The sequence below is a fragment of the Aplidium turbinatum genome, chromosome 1 (genome assembly GCF_918807975.1).
Source record: "Aplidium turbinatum chromosome 1, kaAplTurb1.1, whole genome shotgun sequence".
NCBI classification, from domain to species: Eukaryota; Metazoa; Chordata; class Ascidiacea; order Aplousobranchia; family Polyclinidae; genus Aplidium; species Aplidium turbinatum.
In genome coordinates, this window is record NC_137472.1 from 57,243,776 (window position 1) to 57,264,602 (window position 20,827).

The 20,827-nt window shown below is 38.5% G+C and overlaps 2 protein-coding genes across 2 annotated transcripts; both read right to left on the reverse strand.

Moving 5' to 3' along the window:
- Positions 1-456: 456 nt before the first annotated feature.
- Positions 457-10,475, reverse strand: LOC145783681 (alpha-N-acetylgalactosaminidase-like). Its single transcript, XM_082595574.1, has 6 exons — positions 8,081-10,475; positions 7,497-7,653; positions 4,750-5,007; positions 4,061-4,274; positions 2,540-2,697; positions 457-2,220 (listed from the first exon to the last, which is right to left on the reverse strand). Exons 1-6 carry the CDS (start codon positions 8,266-8,268, stop codon positions 1,936-1,938), a joined length of 1,260 nt encoding a protein of 419 aa, XP_082451700.1. The 5' UTR covers positions 8,269-10,475; the 3' UTR covers positions 457-1,935.
- Positions 8,297-20,348, reverse strand: LOC145783691 (alpha-N-acetylgalactosaminidase-like). The gene is made up of 6 exons (XM_082595584.1): positions 20,148-20,348; positions 19,423-19,579; positions 16,649-16,906; positions 16,096-16,309; positions 12,396-12,553; positions 8,297-10,792 (listed from the first exon to the last, which is right to left on the reverse strand). Exons 1-6 carry the CDS (start codon positions 20,333-20,335, stop codon positions 10,508-10,510), a joined length of 1,260 nt encoding a protein of 419 aa, XP_082451710.1. The 5' UTR covers positions 20,336-20,348; the 3' UTR covers positions 8,297-10,507.
- Positions 20,349-20,827: the final 479 nt, after the last annotated feature.

The window sequence follows — 20,827 nt, forward strand, 5'->3', positions numbered from 1 at the left end:
AGTGTAGTAGTCCAGTTTTTATCCGGTGATGTCCCCGTTACCGAGGGTGGCCGGATTCACCTCCAAGTGCCGCAATCGTCTTCACACCCTGCCTCCACATCGATCTGTCTAACGCGTCCTCTCTTGTCAAGCCCACCTTGTTGCTTTCTTCCTCAACTTGCTTTTTCCATGTTTTCTTTGGTCTTCCTTGTTTTCTCCGACCCTCCACTCGCAACTCCAGCGCTCTTCTCAAAACATCATCTTCATCCCTTCTCAAAACATGCCCATACCACCTCACTCCATTCGCTTTTGCCAACTTATCAACACTCTCATTCAACCCAAGCAAGCTCATTGTCCATCTAGCCAAAAAATAATAGCAAATAATTTGCAAGAAACGTCTCATACAGCATGTCCATATATGACGTTACAGTTTTCTGCAACAAGTATTAAAGCTTTTGGTCATAGACATCCAAAGTGATTTACGCTAATGATTGAACAAGGAAACACAATGAGGAACAATAGTTCAAAACAAGGACGTAGCCACGGGTGGTAAGCAATCGCACTCTCTTTATCTTGCTCCATAAACAAATGGGATCTTAATGTTATTACAACGTGTACATGACATTGTATTACATGTTGAAATACATTTTTAATACTTGGCTGAATTTAGTAGCTACAGTTTACTCTTTATTTTAAATATTAACATGCTTTCCCCTCCCATATGTTGTTCGTCGATCACATCAACTCCTCTTCACAGCGAAAACAGTTGAACAGGTAACCACTTGAAGAATCTTAAGATTTATTGCATGTGTAGGAAATTACAAAGATTACGAACAAACAAAACGAAATTTTGATAATATCATTCAATAATATGCATAATAATTAATCGTACCTACAATCGTAAATATTATCATGACAGTGGAAACAAACGACTTAAAAGTTCGTATTCTACAAAGTTAGTGAAGCAAAAGGTCACTTTTCAGTTTTGTTTTAATTACGAAAACACCACATTCAAATACTAATACTTCGTTGGTTCAAAATAGAGATCAAATAATTATTTATTGTTTGGATGAAAGATGTGTACAGCAAAATATCGCAACTGCCCTTGCAGAGGACGCAAAATTCAACTACATAGCCTGCTACTTGTTACATGGGGTTCAAATTTATTCGGATGAAAAGAGTCTAAAGACCACTGCAGACAAGATGATTAGACGTCATCATCGCGACAGCAGCAGAAACACAATTTTTGCATACTTTTTTCATGTTTAAAACAACAGTGCATATGAAGCTACCGACTTTTGATAAATTTGCAAGTAAATTATTAACTGAATAACTCTAAAGGTGCATACCCAGACGTCTGCAGACGTTGGATCAATGTAAAAATGACTGATTTCGCTGCCAGGGTATAAACGTCACTTTTTCTTATGTGACAACTGGCAACCCTTGTAACATTTACAAGGGTGACATCACAATGGTATACAGTAGTTTCTGCACCGAAATAAAGTACGACTTCACTGTAACTGCAACAAAAACAGACAAATCGTCTACTCTAGTAGAAACATTAACAAGATTTAACTATTAAAATCGGTTCATACAAAAAATAATTTACAACCTGAGCCATAAAAAGGACATCTATGGATTCTGAAACTGCATCCAAGCATTCATTCCGCATAAAATAAGAACATGTCATAATGCGACAGCAATAAGGATTGTGATATTACAATGGATATAATCTGATAATGCAGCACATTGGAGATAATTTTATGTTGGTAATTTTTTCAATTGAACATTTAAAATGCATAAGTAATGTATCGTAGAATTCGCCTATAGTGACACCTGAAAGGACCTTCGAAAAAGTATCACCAAACAAAGTGTCACCATGGACGAATTCTACTGTAATTGATTTACATAAATCGCAGTTTGTGGGAGGCGCAACAGTCTGACGTTATTAAACCATCAGAGCAAATCTATGACGATTTCTTCTTGCTCAATAATTTCCATTTTCATGGGAATGGCTCGGTACATCTTTATGCTGCTTGGATTTATGTCGATTGTGATCGTGTCCTTGGGTTGGAATTTTCCAAAATCACTGAATTCAAACAAGTCGTACAGTTCGTAATAAGGGGCCTTGGTGATGTTCAATTGACTGAGTGTAAACTCCTTTCTGAGGTGGCTACCGGGGATTTCCGTGCACAACACAGCCACTGCAAACTCTTCCTTGTCAAGTGGTCTCGACCAAACCTGAAAAAGAGACATGTTGCTTACTACACAAACACCTAATAATTCACGTCAGTTTTAAACCATGTAAGGTTTAATGTAATGATTATAAACCCTTCACTCATTCATAGGCGTACTGGTACATCCTTTATTGTAGCTGGTACTGTCTAGTATTAGTCCTCCTGGACATCTTTTTGTAGCATAAGATACCAGCTGTTTCAACATTGCCAGTCCTGTACACAAATTGAAAGATCGTTGCTGAATGATTCAACAGAAATACTTATGACCATGAGTGGTAGGTCACAAGCTTCAAGTGATTCCCCTTCCAAAAAGAGCAACTCACTTGAATGCCGCCGTTCAAATATCTTCGTCCTTGGATGCCAAGTCGATCTTGATTGACGGCAATGACATTTTTGTTTTGCAGAACATCCACCATTTCCCTTCGTATGTCACGCAAGTCGTTGGACATGAACAAAGGTGCGGCAAGAATGGCCCACATACCTAAATACCAAGAAAACGTGATATTTAGACGGACCTTTCATTTCAAGTTCAAAACCACATATAAACAATAAACATACAACCAGACAACAAAATCGGTCATTTTTACAGTTTTTCAACGTCTGTTAAAATAACCAATTTTCTCGCTAACTTATAACGTACAAATAAATATTTTTCAGCTGAATGTAAAAAGATCGATAAAGAAACGGAACTGTATGTCGGCTGCGTGGCCGAAAGGACGTGGGTTCGACACAGCTCCAGAGCACGCGGCTGTGTCTGGGTAAATCTACTTAATGACATGGCAAAATAACGTGAGCAGCTGACTCGAAGACTAATATGTCATTTCGCTGCTTCCTGTTGTATAGCATCTTTGATCCCAGTGTACTGTATGTTGCCGCAATGGGCTAAACAAGATAAAACATGATTATTATTATTATGACCAGCACCACCCCAGGGAAGCAAAAGAAAGGATCCTCAGCCCTAAACGCCGTATATAGTTTGTACATCAAGGAAAATTTCAGAAAGTATTGACGGAGTACTTTAAAGGCTACTGTACAGTGTACACTGTACATCAGCTCGATTCCTTCAAATCATTTAAAGTTTGTCATTACTTTTATTTTGTTGTTATTCAGAGTTGTGTTGAATGCCAAATCTAACGTTGTGAAACATTGCTGACGAAAGTTAGCCAACATTACCAAGCGTAGCAATAAACCTACATCTACAAACAAACTTCGTTTACAAAATATTTTTCATCACACACAGGCACCGAAATATGCAGTTGCGACGTGTTTATTGGAACCGGTTTGTTATGCAGTTGGTAGAAATATGCAAACATCACGATAAGTAAACATGTCTAATTTACTCATTTCTGAAAAGAGAGCATCATGTGATTTCAAACAGCACTTTGTGCAAACAAAGTGCAATTCATCATTTGTTGGAACTGTAGTCTCGTTAAAGTAGAATCGTACTTTGACTGAGAAGCAATATACAAACAGCTGAGTTTTGTTAAAACTTTTGAGTTTTGTAAGCATCGAGATGGGACTAAAGGTTACTGCATCGAGTTTATGACTATTGGATAACACACAAAACTGTCACACTTCATCCTGCGTTATTATGTAAGATTGAAAATCACACTCGAATGAGTTGCAGTAAATCATCAACCAAACCAGCATTTTTCTACTATTTGGACGTTCTAAAAAATGGCAACACTGCTACCTCAAAACGAGCTGGTGCATAGCCTACACTACAGTATTGTATGTCAGTTTACGGTGAAAAAAATACAAAAGTTTTTTTTTGGCGACAGGTAGGCATCACAGTCTGGTATTTTTACATTATGCTGAAATTTCTGTTAGTATAAGCCTCTTACCAAATTGTGCTTTAGATTGATCCAAACTCAGAGAAAAGTCTCCTACAATAAGCATGTCCGGATCGTTCCACCGACCTGGTCCAGCAGCGGGGATCAGGGCATCCTGGTTCGTGCCCCACCAATCAATAATCCCAAGGACGTTCTCCCACGAGTCACTAATGTCCTTATAATTACGCCACAAGTTGCAAATGTCGCCTAGCTCGGTATAATTAACCTGTTAAAACAAAGAAACACTTTGGTAAAGTGCATAAAAAAACTGTGGTTTTACTGTATAGACAAAACCTAATAATCACATGGTCAATCTATCAAGTTTTTTTTTACGTATTTAACCAATACATGTGGTCAACCCATAAAAATGGTTGATGCATTTGATCAGTACGTGATTACGTCAGTGATTTTGTCTGTACTGTTAAACCACACAGACAAATGCTAATACATAACAATATAATGCTAAAAATATACGGTTGACGCACCATGCAGCCCCTGGAAATGTAAGTTCACCTCAGCGTTTTGAAACATAAGCAAAATGATTATTTTTATTGAAAGATTAACAAGTTGAAACAAACAAGAAATAGATTAATCTATTAACAGCAATGATTTCTAAAGATCTGAGGTAACAAAAAACACAAGCAATTGAAGTAGTGACTTTAACAGTTGTGATAAGTAACAAAATTGAAAATAGTATTCACCTTTGGTGGTAGGCCGCCTTCGTATGCTGGCCAACTGCATGAGTACACAATATGTCGACCAGTCTTGTTCAATGCTTGACTCATCAGAGGGTAACCGATGGCCTTAGCAGAATCGTTGGAATTACATCCGTCAAACTTCAACATATCAACTCCCCAAGAGGCGAATGTATTGGCATCTGTTTCTACATGACCTTCGGAACCAGGAAAACCACCGCAGGTCTTTGTTCCAAAGTCTTCATATATGCCAAGCTTCGCACCCTGGTGTCATAACAAACTTAGTTGAAAAAATTAAAATGCATCTCAATTGTTCAACAGAAACAAACACTAAAACTTCTCTTTCCCTCAAAACAAGCGCAAATTCTAAAACCTGATAAGGCTGAGTTAGCTTAAACAAGCTGTCACGTGATAAGGATATGATTGAATTGTAACATCTGTCAGATTTTTGTGACATCCAAATGAAATTATTTTGAGTTTTAGCAATCATGCCATGTTCATATTTAAGTTTGTTTGTAAAGTAAATTCTGTCAGTCTCAAACAAGAATTAAATACAAAGAGCACTTTTAAGACCATAATTTATACACGTGTTTTAAGTGCACATTTCCTGACCATTTGGATTGTGGAAATCTGTGGCATTTTTACTCATGCTAGCTTATTATGCTTAGGCCTACCATTTAAGGTATTGCTACTTAAAATGTTAAAATAATTAAAAATAAATATAACACTTGTTACAATTAATATAAATTGTTAATAATAATATAATTATAACAACCGTCGATAATGTTTATTGAAGTTAAGAACTTAATTAAGAATTCTAAATTATGCTCTGCCTTAATTAAGAATTCTTAATTATGCTCTGCCTAGGGGTGTTCAATTTCGATTTTCGATTCGATTTCGATTAAGGTGATATTCGAAATTCGTTTTTCGTACGGACATATTCGAAATTATAGCCGCCTTTTCGGCTGAACGCGGTTGAAAGTAACGCGAGTGGCGCGAAATCTGTCTTGTCGCATTTTGCAAGCGAAAAAAGACTTCGACGCATGCGCATCGTCGATCACGTGACTATCACACGCTCTCGCGGGTCCAACGGCCAGTCCTGCACCAGGGATGCCAACTTGGCATTTTTAATGCCAAATTTCACAAATTTCTCTCAAGAATGAAGATAGCTAGGTTGTTCAATAGCAGAAAGTGTAGGCTGAGCTTTGTCGCAGTTTTATCCATTTTTTACCGAATCCATAGGCGCCTAAGCCGTGGGGGCAGGGCCGTAGCCAGACCGCAGAGCAAGGGGTAGCCAGACCGCAGAGCAAGGGGGGGCAACTTTTTTTTAGGGGGTACCGAAAAAAATTAAATGGACAAAATCATTATAATTGTAGCTGTTGCCCGAGAATGTTGAGATTTTGCCAAAGGGGGGCGAAATTTTTTTCAGGGGGGCGAGACCCCCCCTGGCTACGGGCCTGCGTGGGGGCCAGGCCCCCACGCACATTTCTGTGTGGGGATAACTTTTTATGCTGTATTGATACATAAAACAATAGATGAACTAGCGATCGGCAGCAGGAAAACACTTTTTGAATGGCTAGTCAGATAACCGCAACAGCTTGCAAACCGCAACAGCTTCGCGATAAATAATCACTAGAACGAGTTGCGATGCTACAAACCTACAATCCAACACCAGACAACAAAATCTGTCATTTTTACATTGATTTAATGTCTGCAGACGTTGAATCAATGTAAAAATGAATGATTTTGCTGCCTGGGAACATAGCAAAAATCTACCATTTTGTGTCGATTCAATGACATCAGATGTTGAATGCACCCAAAAACAACATAATTTGCTACGTAGACGTAGCGTGCGTTTAGCTTTATGTGCTTGCAAACATACTCGATGTCGCTTTCGAGTCGAAACCCCTGCACTCTGCAGTAAATCGCTCGCTGTGAAAATGAACTTGAAGTGTTTGGGATCCCAGCGACCTCGGCTCCAGCGGGGCGATCGTTTTCAAAAGCTGGCCTGACCGTCACGAAGCAGAGATCCCGACTGACGGGAGTGACGGGTGACCATGTCGATCAGCTTGTGTTCATAAACACCAACATGGGCCTGGAGCTGTAGACGTTATTTTGTGTTCTTTTTTCGCAAATTTTCATGTTTTTTTTTCGCGTTTTCTAGCGAATTTTCATGTCGTTTTTTTCAATAAAATCACATTTTGCAGTTTGGTGAATAGTTGTGATATTCGAAATCGAAATTCGAAAATAAATTGAATTTCGAATATTCAAATAATCGAAATTGAACACCCCTAGCTCTGCCGTTTCATTTTGCATTTCGTTTTTCAATTCAGTGTTTAGATCAGTTATTCATTTTCATTGTAGATATAAGCAGTTATTTTTTTTGTTACTTGATAAGGGCTAACGTGTGTATGGCCGAAAACGTTTGTAGCTTATAGTTTATGTTCAATTTTAATGGATTATGTTAAATGCCATGTGGTTGCTTGGTTGTACATGTCTGTAATTAGAAATTAAAACAACAAAAATTAAATTTGAAAAATGACTGAAATCTGTGTTTTTTAGTGGAAACTTCAAAATTCTTTCCACGTCCTACATAACTTTGTAGTTCATATACTTTTATCATAAGTGCACTTTCTCATTAGTCAAATCAAATTATTTTTTCATGAGTTTATTCAGCATATTATGCACAACTAATTTCAGTAAGCTGCATTGAAGAAAGCTAACTCTTTTATGGTCGATTTTCAAAAACAAACCTGTGAGTGCACATAGTCAGCAAGGTTTTTCATACCATTGGGAAACCTTGTTGGGTCTCCATATAAACGTCCTTGGCTGTCCCTCTCTCGCGCCATCCAACAATCGTCGATATTAACAAACTGGTAGCCAACATCAAGCCAGCCATCTTGTGCAAGCCTATTATAAAAATTCTGTTACAAGAAAAATTGTGTCAATTAGTTTGCTTTTGAACTAAACATATGTTTTGTCAGCAGGATTTCACAAAACCAAACATCATGTATTATTGCATAGTATGCTACCACTTTTAAAAATGTCTTCAAAAGCAATTTGACTAAGCAAATTTGCAGCCGACATAATATCAACAAGAAAATTTAGAAAGAGATGGACTACACCGTAGGCCTCCCACTATTCAATAGCCTACTAGATTATAGCAAATGGAGTGTAATACAAGTTATTTAGGACACTTTGCAATATTTTTTTGGAATTATAAGCCTTTTTTTGAATTGTCCAGAAAATTATATAATGTTACCTAAATTCTGCACACAAAATTTCAAACATTTAAAAACATATACTTCTTGTGTTCGTGCAAATTAAACTTTTTCACCTGTATGCCATATCACGAAACAGCTTTTCACCTACGCAGTCATTGGGATAGTCTTTACAGTCTGTATCGCAACGAAATCGTTCCCATGCCAACCATCCCATAGGTGGTGTTCGAGCCACACCATTATTATGAGCCAACGTAACAGCGATATGGACACAACATACCAGCAAGAACAAATATGAGTTCATGTTGAAACTAATCAAAAACTACTTGGACCTGAATATAAAATTCTTGTGTACATTGACTGTGATAAAACTAGTGTTAAAACAAGTGCGTTAAACAGGCATACCAAAGCACACAAGGTTTCAGCAGTCTATTGGCTACAAGCTGTTAGACAGTCTAAACAAATGTTGCGTAAGACTAAATTGTCAAAACGAACCAAAACAACAATATTGTTTATGAATGTGTAAACAAAAGTCAAACAAACTGCGGGTACACAGCAACTGTTGTTATGCTCTAACGATCTCTTTGGATAATAGGACAAGCATCTGACATTGTATAGAAATAAAAGACATGATGAAGTAATGGCGGTTCAACCAGGGCCGCTAAGAGGATAATTTTGACCCGGTACCAATCAGTTCTTCTCCTCCCAACTTAGAATACTTCTCGAAAAAACGCACGATATCCAAAGTACAGTCGGTGGTTTCTTTAAGTTTTCGGGCACCTAAAATTATCCCAGGGTCGGTTTTTAAAGTACCCCCTGGGCCTCTCTGTCAACACTACTGGGTTCAACTCTCGAGCTGTGCATCAACTGAACCGCATCAAGAACAGATCTCCATTCAGTGGCACCTAACGCAGAGAAGAATTCAACAAACGAACAAAATTTCCTGCGCCAGTCTTGGTAACCAGGCTTGCGTTAGTGATTCAATCAAAGGCAAGTCATACACAGCTGCCAAGATTAAGCTTTAAAGAGTTATTCTTAGGATAAATATTCCCAGGCTCACAATTTGGCTTCAACTTTCAAGACAAAGCTTACACTCTATTGCAAAATGAGATTGTGTGTGTATACAGTTGTGAGTAATGTGATCAATCGAAATCTCAAGATTTATTGCATATACTGTGTAGTGTGTATACTGTATAGTGTATAGTGTATACCGATTACCGAGATTACGAACAAACAATACAAAATTCTGTTAACATTTTTCGATAATATGTATGATCAATCGTAAATATTATCATCGGATAGAATGGCAGTGAAAACGAACGACTCAAAAGTTCGGATTCTACAAAGTTAGTGAAGCAAAAGGTCGCTTTTCAGTTTTGTTTCAATTACGAAAACACCACATTCAAATACTAATAGTTCATTGGTTCAAAATAGAGCTTAAACCAGAGGACATGCTACACAGAGCAAAAGGATTGTCATTTATAGCACGGATGGCAGTCGTGAGTTACAAAATGTCGCAACTGCCCTTGTAGAAGACGCAAAACCCAACTACATAGCTTGCTATGTAGTTGCATGGGGTTCAAAATTTATTGGGGTGAACAGAGTCTAAAAGTCGTTAGACAAGATGATTGCAGACAAGATCATAGCGCACATCATCATCTCGACAGCAGCAAAAACACCATTTTTCCATATTTTTTATGTTTATGACAACAGTGCACATGAAGCTATCCTCTTTTGAGAAACTAATAATAGATTTGTAAGTTTCTCGGCAGTCGAGTGTAGCAGGAATTGACAGCGATAGACACGTGTTTTGCCCATGAGGCTGGACTAATGAGTATCGCACCACTGATTCATGCCACATAGTTTTCAACAGATTTGTAAGTTAATCATAAATTGAATAACTCTAAAGGTTCATATCCAGACAGCAAGATCCGTCATTTTTACTTTGATTCACAGTCTACAGATGAAAATGACTAATTTTGCTGGCTTGGTATGAACGTCGCCTTTTCCTACGTGGCAACTGGCAGCCCTTGTAACATTTACAAAAATGACATTACAATGCTGCACTAAAATAAAGTACGAATTCATTGCAACAAAAACAGATAAATCGTCTTGTTGGTAGAAATATTAACAACGGTTAAAACCCGTTCATACATTTAACCATTAAAACTCGCTCATACATTTAACCATTAAAACTCGCTCATACAAAAAAGGTTCAAAAATTGAGCCATAGAAATGGTATTCTGACACTCCATCCAAATGTTAATTCGATATAAAACAAAAACATGTCATAATACGACAGCAGCGATATCATTTCATTCAAGTAGGAAAAGAATAAATGGAGTTTGTGAAATCACAATGGATGTAGTCCAACCGTGCAACACATTAAGAGATTATTTGATGAATTCCCTATAGTGACACCTAAAAAGACCTTCGAAAAAGCATCTCTATAGCGAAATGTCACCACGTGGCCAAATTCTACTGTAATTGATTTATATAAATCGCAGTTTGTGGGAGCGCAACAGTCCGACGTTGTCAAACCATCAGAGCAAATCTATGACGATTTCTTCTTGCTCAATGATTTCCATTTTCATGGGAATGGCCCGGTACATCTTTATGCTGCTTGGATTTATGTCGATTGTGATCGTGTCCTTGGGCTGGAATTTTCCAAAATCACTGAATTCAAACAAGTCGTACAGTTCGTAATAAGGGGCCTTGGTGATGTTCAATTGACTGAGTGTAAACTCCTTTCTGAGGTGGCTACCGGTGATTTCCGTGCACAACACAGCCACTGCAAACTCTTCCTTGTCAAGTGGTCTCGACCAAACCTTGAAAAGAAACATGTTGCTTACTAAACAAACACCTAGGTCTATTCAAGCACGTTTTAAACCATGCAAAGTTTAATAATTTCAAATCCTTTCCACGTTCATTGGCGTACTAATATGCCATTTACTGTAGCTAGTAGGCCTACTATATTGATTACCCTGGACGCGATCATGACGAAAGATAAAACGATGATAAAAGATCACAAATACACAGCTTGGTACAGATGACAGGAGAGCCATCATTTCATCGGGAAGAAAAGGTGAAAATACCACTTTTGTGTTCTTTAACTACACCTGCCTCACGCCTCTAGCTATGGCTGATGTTGATACGTTGAAATATTAATAAAAGAAATTCAAGCCTTAAAGCAGCCGGCGGCCATCGCCGCTAAGTAGTGCTTGAATGACCGCCGGTGCTACCTCCTCAGTCGGCCAAGTTTGGTCGCCGGTTTCTTCTAGCCAATTGTTTAATTTCGCAATAGAGTGATCGTGGATTAACTCTCGAAAATATCTAGTATCAAAGAGTGACGCAGAATTAGGTCTGTACGTCATAATCACCACTGTTGTATTGTGCGGAAACATTTGCTATTGTATGGAAAATATCCATTATCCAGCCGTGATCACCAGCGTTGTAAGTCTTGTTTGTAATTCTCGACGTTTATTTTAACAATGTGTTAATCCGAAGTGTTAATTTACATGGGCTGGCAATATTGTCATTTCTATGTCGATTTAATGTTGTCGGACATTGAATCGTTGTTAAAAAGGAGAGCTAGGTTAGTTGACATCCGAGGGGAAAACACGTGTAGTTGAGAAATGTTCCCGCTATGGCCTAGTGACTTCACACCCTCAATGGTGACATCAAAACGGTATAAATGGTCAGGTTTTATGAAAGGCGGTATGCAGTTGAAACAATTTACTGAGCAGCGAATAATTGAAACAATTTAGTGTCGTTAGATGGTCCCGCAATACCGAATTACAATCCCGATAAAGCAGTTATTGCGTGGTACAACGATTCTATTGCAGGACGTCGCCCAAACTTCAACAACGCTAAGTGATCACTTTAGCATTGTTGCAAGTTTAATTCTATTTACTTGTGCTATCGTTATTGTATTTTGGCCTCCAAGCACGCAGATTTGGCCGCCGAGAAGAAGCTCCCGGTAGGCCACGATGGCTGCCGGAAAAAAAACACGAGTTTTAAGGCCTGGAAATCAATAACCAAAGTTGTTATAGCTGAACCGGACAGTCACAAGAATTCTTTTGTTGCACGAATTACGTGATAAATGCTTATACAATGTGGTTTAGACTAGACTTCGATTTTAAAAATAACCTTTGGTAGCATAAAGAAAGATCCTGGCTGTTCCAACGTTGCCAGTCCTATAAACAGATAGAAAGATCGTTGCTGAATGGTTCAACAGAAATACTTATGACTCCATACAGCAAGACGTTGAAACAAGACGTATGACGTTGAAACAAACGTATGACTCCATACAGCATGACGTCTGCAGACGTTGAATCAATGTAAAAATGAGGGATTTTGCTGTATGGAATGACTGGTAGAGTGGTAGGTCACAATCTTCAAGTGATTCCCCTTTCAAAAAGAGCAACTCACCTGAATACCGCCGTTCAAATATCTTCGTCCTTGGATGCCAAGTCGGTCTTGACTGACGGCAATGACGTTTTTGTTTTGCAAAACATCCACCATTTCCCTTCGTATGTCACGCAAGTCATTGGACATGAACAAAGGAGCGGCAAGAATGGCCCACATACCTAAATACAGTAACAGTACAAAGAAAAAAGTTATACTTAGGGAAATGTATAAAGTACCAAAAAACAGTTGGCAAAAATTGCCACTTCTGCGAGCTGGACTCTTGCGTATTTGGTTTTCTTGCCGATGCTCACTTATAAAGTACAAAGTGCGGTAACAATTTTTTTCAGTTAAATGTAAAAAAGACCGGATTGCAAGGAAACGCAACTGCATGTCGGCTGCGTGGACAAGTGATGAGAACGTCTGCGCGATGTCCAAAAGGACGTGGGTTCGGCACAGCTCCAGAGCACGCGGTTTTTGCGAAGACACTTAAGGCATGCCAATATAAGGGAAGCAGCTGGCTCAAAGACTACATGTCCCTTCGCTGCTTTCTGTTGTATCGCATCTGTGACGAGCGCAAAATAAAACATAATTATTATTATTATGATGAAATATCCAGGCCCGTAGCCAGGGGGGGTTCTCGGGGTTCCCGGGAACCCCTTTTGAGCCGAAAAGGTCAACATTTTGGAGAAGGTATAGTCTACATACGATCACAGGATCAGCTGAAACCTTCCAGAATCCAGATAGTTCTGAATAAGAGGTTTTTGGAAGATAAATGGAAGATTGTATAATAGTGAAGTCTTAAACTTTGATCATTGCTGCGTCATAATACCTGGTGTTGCGCTAGCGAATGTGACGTAAGTTGTTTATCTCTATTTTCTCGGATACAGTGTCAAGTAATATATAGTTAATCTTTCTTGCATTCTACCTTCTGGATAATTCTATTGATAATTGTTGTGTCACGTTTAGGAGAACGTACATTACAATAATAATCTTATAAATATGAGCGCAGTACTCGTGATAAAAGATAGTTGAAGTGAAAACCGGCAACGGAATTGTGGAGGTGTATTGATTTAATTTTAGTGGATAGTGTGGGATATACTTTATGCTGAATTGCAGTGAAATTCGCTGAAGCTTACATGTATTGCTGTAGTTTGATATAGACAAAGAAAGTCTCGAAGTATATTGTGTTATTGCATCTGTGCGATACAACTATATACTGAATATACAGATGGCTGACGTACAGTGCAAAATTGGATGGTGCATTTTGTCTTCCACGTGCTTTGTTTCTACCACAACAGCGAAGAAAACTTGTCAATACTTTAGTAAACAAGCTTTGTTTTTGTTCTGGGTTCCTTTGCATGTGCAAACATTCTAAATCTTCTCCCGACCAAAGCATGCGACAAGGAGGGAGTTGACTTCATGGATGCAATACGATTGTTTGAAGATGATCTTCCAGCACCTGAGATGATACAGCAAGAGTTTTTTCGCTGGCATACTGGAGAAAAGAAACCCGCCGCCCTAGTACTTGTGCAGAAGCACTCAAGTATATTGTGGTGCTCAGTATCCAATACTGAGGATATCAGCAACAACTCCAGTCACTTCATGTGAATGGGAGAGGGCAGCAAGCGTTCTTCGGCGGCTTCATACCTTCAACAGCTCTATCATGAAAGAAGAACGCTTGACCTGGCTTCTCCTGCTTCATATTCACTACAACCGAAACATCGACCTAAATGAAGCCATAACAGTATTTTAACAGCAATAACCGAGAAAAATGGAATTGGACAACACTCTTTTATCATAGATGCTGCCTGCCTGTGATGTTTTATTAAGTGCTCTTTTGCTTAGGTGGAATCTTTGTTGATGACCACATCGGTTCCCAGGGGCGCCGGAACGATTTTTGACTGGGGGGGAGGATTATGAAAAAGGGCACTTTTGTTGTTAAAAGGCCAATTTTTTTACAGTTTTAAGATACGATATAGCGATAATGCTGGGCAATTCGTTAATCGTTTTCTCCCTATTAGCCATATACAGTAAATCGAAATGTGAGACAGATGAAGATAAATGAATTAAACAAGAAGAAACAAGATATATTTCACGTTCATAGCGTCACAATCTGCTGTAAAGTATGAAATGTGCCCACGGGATAATTTATATACTGTATCAAACAAATATCAGACAAATATCAAGCCAATCCGAAGTACATTTTACGCGCGTCGGTTGCTCGAATGAACTCATTTGCAACAGCTTTTAAATGAATGATATCTATCACCTGTTTGTGAATAGTTCCAAACATTCGGTTGTTAATGTTTAAACTGTTGTCATTGCGGTACGAAAGCCACGTTTTTACTCGCCTCATGGCGCTAAAACTGTGATCAGTATTGACCGAGACGAGCGCGATTGTTCGATAAATGCACAAAAGTTTGTGTAATTCTCGAAGACTTCCGAAAGACAGTCTTTGTTGCTTGTTTACAGCCTCGCATATCGTAGACAATTTTTTTTTTTATCTTAGACAATTTACGCTAAAAGCGAACAGCAGAAAATTGCAAAATGTGCAGTAGCTTACATGACCTTAAATCATCCCCAAATGCCAAAAAAAAAGTAAAACAGTTTGTATATCCCAAAAAAGTTAAAAAAAAAAATAGATGAAGTACATCTGTACATCTGCTTAATTCCAATAAATCATTTGAAATTTGTCATTATTTTCATTTTGTTTTTATTCTGAATTATTTGAGCCGAATTTAACGTTGTTTAACAGGAACAAAGTTTGTTTACAAAACATATTTCTTCACATGACGGGCAGCTGAAATATGCAGTTGCGACGTGTTTATTGGAACCGGTTTGTTATGCAGTTGGTAGAAATATGCAAACATCACGATAAGTAAACATGTCTAATTTACGCATTTCTGAGAAGAGAGCATCATGTGATTTCAAACAGCACTTTGTGCAAACATATTGCAATTCATCATTTGTTGGAACTGTAGTCTCGTCATAGTAGAATCGTACTTTGACTGACTGGTGGGCACAATTCACAAATAGTTGAGTTTTCTTCACAAGTGTAGATATTAACGACCTATTTTAGCCTGATGCTGCCAGTTCGCTGTGGTAATGGCGAATCGCGAATTGCACTAGCTTTCGGAACACAGCTTCCTCGTCATGTGCTATGACAAAGGAAACTGTAGAAACTGTGCTCCGAAAGCTAGTGCAACTCGCCATTGCCACAGCGAACTAGCAGCATCAGGCTAAAACATGTCATTAATACAGCATCTACATTGTGAACTGTGAAGTAAGCAACGATCATGCTGCTAAATTTTATGCGAAACTCAATCTATATAATAGTTAAGTTTTGTTGAAACTGTTGAGTTTTGTAACCTTTGGCTTGGGACTGACAGTTACTGTCATGGAGTTTACGACTATTGGATAACACACAAATATGTCTCACTTCATCCTGCATTATTATGTATTAGATTTAAAATCACTCAAATGAGTTGCAGTAACTCAGCAAGCAAACCAGCATTTTTCATTCTTTGGATGTTCCAAAAACACAACACTGCTACGTGGGAACGAGCTCATGTACATGTACATTGTACAGTATTGTATGTCAGCCAAGCGTGGACTGTGGAAAGAATATAAACATCAAACAGCTCATTTCGGCGACAGATACCAGTCGGATGTTTTTACTTCATACTAAAAGTTCCGTTAGTGTAAGCACTAAGCACCTTACCAAATTGTGCTTTAGATTGATCCAAACTCAAAGAGAAGTCTCCTACAATGAGCATATCCGGGTCATTCCATCGCCCTGGGCCGGCAGCGGGGATCAGGGCATCCTGGTTTGTGCCCCACCAATTAATAATACCAAGAACTTTCTCCCACGAGTCATCGATGTCATCATAATTACGCCACAAGTTGCAGATGTCGCCAAGCTCGGTATAATTAACCTGTTAAAAGAGTTTCTTTGGTAAAGTGGATAGAAAAACTATAGTTTTTACTACATAGAGCAGTGATTCTCAACCGCGGCTCTCAACCATTCTTCCTGCGGCCCTCAGCGATGCAGCAAATAAACTATTATTTGTGCTGGAAAAACTGCCAAAATGGCAAGAATACATGTTTATCACATTACGTAGGTGCTAGCAAAGAAAATGCCTCATAACAATGTTTCTCCACAGTAGGGAATCTAAGGATACAGAGCAATTAGCTGTGATTTTAAGGAAGTTACGACCAACAATTGAAGTAGTGACTTTAACAGTTGTGATAACAAAATTGAAAATAGTATTCACCTTTGGTGGTAGGCCGCCTTCGTATGCTGGCCAACTGCATGAGTACACAATATGTCGACCAGTCTTGTTCAATGCTTGACTCATCAGAGGGTAACCGATGGCCTTAGCAGAATCGTTGGAATAACATCCGTCAAATTTCAACATATCAACTCCCCAAGAGGCGAATGTATTGGCATCTGTTTCTTCATGACCTTCGGAACCAGGAAAACCACCGCAGGTCTCTGTTCCAAAGTCTTCATATATGCCAAGCTTCGCACCCTGGTGTCATAACAAACTTAGTTGAAAAAATTAAAACAAATCTCAACTGTTCAGTAAAACAAACGCTAAAATTTCTCTTCATCAATTCTCAAAACAACGCGAATTGTAACCTCAGTCAGACTATTCAAATGAAATTCCATCTGCGCCTGACAGATATTGTTGATCTTCTCCTATCGAGTCTTCTAAATTTGGTTGATACACCACAGCTCGACACATTCGGCGGAAGTATCTTGAGAAGTTTTAGTGGAATATGCAGCTTCTACTGTGTAGTGTGCTGACAGGAATAGCGATGTGAACGCTTCCATCATGATCCCAATATTGTTGATTAGGACAGTATAAGCAGCCCTCGAAATTAGCTTCCATCTACGACGGCAAAAACATTGCCGTCGCCAAATCAACAAACCTTGGGTTGCGGCGGCAATTGCCGTATGCTTTAATCAAAAGAAATTTTATGCGCTTCTTCTTCATCGTGTGTCACACAGCGGTAGCCTAGAGCATCACGCACGCTCTTGTGAACTGTAAAAAGTTTGCAACCTTATAAATACTGGCTTAATTGTTACGCAAAAGTTATTCTTTCATCGAATGCTTATTTTTGACCGGTGTCGTTGCGAACATAAAAAGTAGTACAAAATTGAATAAATGGTTCTTCGGCAGTAAAGAAAAGCTTCCGATCATATGGCAAAAAATGTCTAAGAAATGAGAGCAAAAAAGAAAAAATGTCTAATAGGTCCTGCATCTCCCCTACTACAAAAAATAGTAAAATTGAGTTTTTTGCTTATAAATATTTTTCAAGTAGTCCTAAAATAAAAAGTGTTCTTAGAGCAGATATAAACATGCCACATTTGCAGCTTTTGATGTAACGTTCATCTTTTTATCTCCAGTGGTTTTCGAAATATGACAATTTTTATGAAAACGGGCCATAGAAACGCCCAGCGCGACCATGTGACGTCATTATTTTCAATTTTTTTTTTTATGTTTGTGTTTGTAAAAGTCCACTACAAATTTTCAGCAAGTTAAGGAAAAATCCGTGAACATTGAACATCGCCTTTTTTGGCACAGCCTATTAAGCAATTAACGTTATTTCATGATAATTTAACGTCGCTAGATGTTGAATTAATGTAAAACAAACGTAAATATCTTATTGGGCATTGTTGTTACGCGATATAAATCGCCGGAAAATTAAATCGATTTGTGCTGACTCGAACGTTGAATCAACCCAAAATTAACTTACTTTTCCCTCCCAATGAGTTATAACGTGAATCACCGTAACAGCGTGCGTATCGCGTTGATCGTTTTATCGCTACTTTTGGTATTATTACATCACAACAAATCAAACAGTGCGGTCGTGATAGACTATTCGATTCTTTTTTTCTCTTCTCGTTTTGCATGTTTTGGTACAATTTTTTCGTAATAAACGTTCACAGCAATTGCCGAGGCAATTTCAACTTTTGCTTTGGCCTCGTCAACGTTTTTGCGAAGTAAAAATATGCTAATTTTGAAGACTGTGTGAGTGTTCACAGCAAGTAAAATAGTCTGAGGTGAGGTCTTGGTGCGATGCTTCTGCTGATTAAACTCACGCTGCGAGTAAATCAAACAGGAAGAAATTTTGAACAATTTTTGTCCGAATTAAATGCTCATTTTGCGACTTGATTTTTGTTGCCGTAGCAGAATGGCCATTATGACGTTTGCGGCGGCATTTACCACGGCAATTGCCGTGTGCCGCCGCTAATTTCGAGGACTGTATATTGTATAAGGAAGATCTTTTGCCAACGTTTTTGCAAACAAAGTAGTGAGCGTTTAACTCCAGACGTTGGCAGTGTTTGAGGGCTGATGTGTTTGAACAAAGTATCTGGTGTTTGGGGGTTTTGTCTATTTTGCTGGTGGTGTCGTTGTCTGGGTGGTTGCTTAAGGAAGTTCTTGGGGAATCCGTTGTCCTCCATCGTCTTCTCGAACTTAGTCAAGTGGGGTGTTGCACTGTTGGGTCAGGATCATCTGTTTTTTTCTTTTCTGTACTTCGGCTAGCCGCTAGAAGGATGGTCTTCTTGGTGCTGGTAAGGCTGAGTCGAAGTGTGGGAGTAGTTTTGCCATATAAAATTTGTGGTGGATTGTGCCGTCTCTGTCAATCTTAATGGTGTTTCAAAAGCGCTTCAAAGTGGCCATTTTTATGAGAAAACAGAGTCCAAAGATCAACAACCGTGCCGACAGAGAAGAATTACGTCACCTAATCTTATAATCAACTGTTTCTACAAAATTTTAAAATGACATCGCCTGACAACACATAAACTCAACAGACAGCAGCTTCAAGCCAAAGAAAAGAAACACACAAAACAACAATACACTGAACTCTAACACCATTTGTCATAGCACATGACAAGGAAACTGTGTTTCAAAAGCTCGTGCAATTCCCTATTACAACAGCAACAGGCTAAAACAGGTCATTAGTATCTACAATTGTGAAGTAAACTCTTTTATTGTCAGTTATCATAAACAATCACATTGTTTTGTTAAAAACAAACCTGTGAGTGCACATAGTCTGCAAGGTTTTTCATACCATTGGGAAACCTTGTTGGGTCTCCATATAAACGTCCTTGGCTGTCCCTCTCTCGCGCCATCCAACAATCGTCGATATTAACAAACTGGTAGCCAACATCAAGCCAGCCATCTTGTGCAAGCCTATCATAAAAATTATGTTATATACAATACTCATACTTTCGCAGGCAAATTAAGAGAAATTGTGTCAATTAGTTTGCTTTTGAACTAAACGTATGTTTTGTCAGCAGGGTTTCACAAAACCAAACATCATATTTTATTGCATAGTATACTATCGCTTTTAAAAATGTTTTCATTAAGCAATTTAACTAAGCCAATTTGCAGCTGACATATATGAACAAAAAAATATATATACAAAAAAAAATGGAGTAGCCTACACTGCAGGGTGCAGGCCTCCCACTATTCAATAGCCTAATCTACTAGTTTATAGCAGACAAAGTATACCGGTATAGGTGTTTTAGTACACTTTATAATATTTTTCGGAATATTAAAGGTTTTTTGAATCATGCAGAATGCCAGTATATAATGTTACCTAAATTCTGTTTGCAAAACTGCAAACTTTTAAAAACGTAGAAACAGTATCACACTAAATCAGAAACATATATCAGTTTACTTATGGACATGGAGCTTTTGCCATACAAGTCTGGCTTCTTCAGCATAAGACTTATTCAAATAGATGAAACTTTTTCACCTGTATGCCATATCACGAAACAGCTTTTCACCTATGCAGTCATTGGGATAGTCTTTACAGTCTGTATTGCAACGAAATCGTTCCCATGCCAACCATCCCATAGGTGGTGTTCGAGCCACACCATTGTTATGAGCAAACGTAATAGCAATATGGACAGAACATACTAGCAGAAACAGATATGAATTCATGTTTAAACTAATCAAAAACTACTTGGACCTGAATACAAAATACTTGTATACGGTACATTGATCGGACTAATTTCATTGCCATCACTCTTTATCGATGGGATTATCAGAACACACCAATCTGCCCAAACTGCAAAAAAGCAGGCAAACTGTGGATCATAGACTGTAGGCTACTACGGTACCCGGAAATGCAAAGTGAAGCAATGCTGGTTCAACTCTCGAGCTGTGTACTGAATAAAACCGTATCAAGAACAGCTCTCCATTCAGGGAGCTGGTGTAGCCGAAAAGTCTCTGCCCTGGTTAAAAATACTACAACCTCATACATTGAAATCGACCAAAAATATAAGGTAACACTACTTCACCTTTGCTTTACTGTTCATGCTGTACACTTCACCCTATATGTCTTCGAGAAGACTTTTACACCAGCTCCCAAACATATTTACCATACTCTGTCAGTCATGGAAACCAGGCCTGCATTAGCAATTCAATTAATGC

Coding starts and splice junctions, on each gene's coding strand:
- LOC145783691 (XM_082595584.1), bottom strand. CDS start 20,335: ATGAATTCATATCTGTTTCTGCTAGTATGTTCTGTCCATATTGCTATT. Junction 19,580..20,147: donor TTTCGTGATATGGCATACAG/GTGAAAAAGTTT, acceptor TTTTTATGATAG/GCTTGCACAAGATGGCTGGC. Junction 16,907..19,422: donor CAGACTATGTGCACTCACAG/GTTTGTTTTTAA, acceptor TTATGACACCAG/GGTGCGAAGCTTGGCATATA.
- LOC145783681 (XM_082595574.1), bottom strand. CDS start 8,268: ATGAACTCATATTTGTTCTTGCTGGTATGTTGTGTCCATATCGCTGTT. Junction 7,654..8,080: donor TTTCGTGATATGGCATACAG/GTGAAAAAGTTT, acceptor TTTTTATAATAG/GCTTGCACAAGATGGCTGGC. Junction 4,275..4,749: donor AAGGCGGCCTACCACCAAAG/GTGAATACTATT, acceptor TTGTTTTAACAG/GTTAATTATACCGAGCTAGG.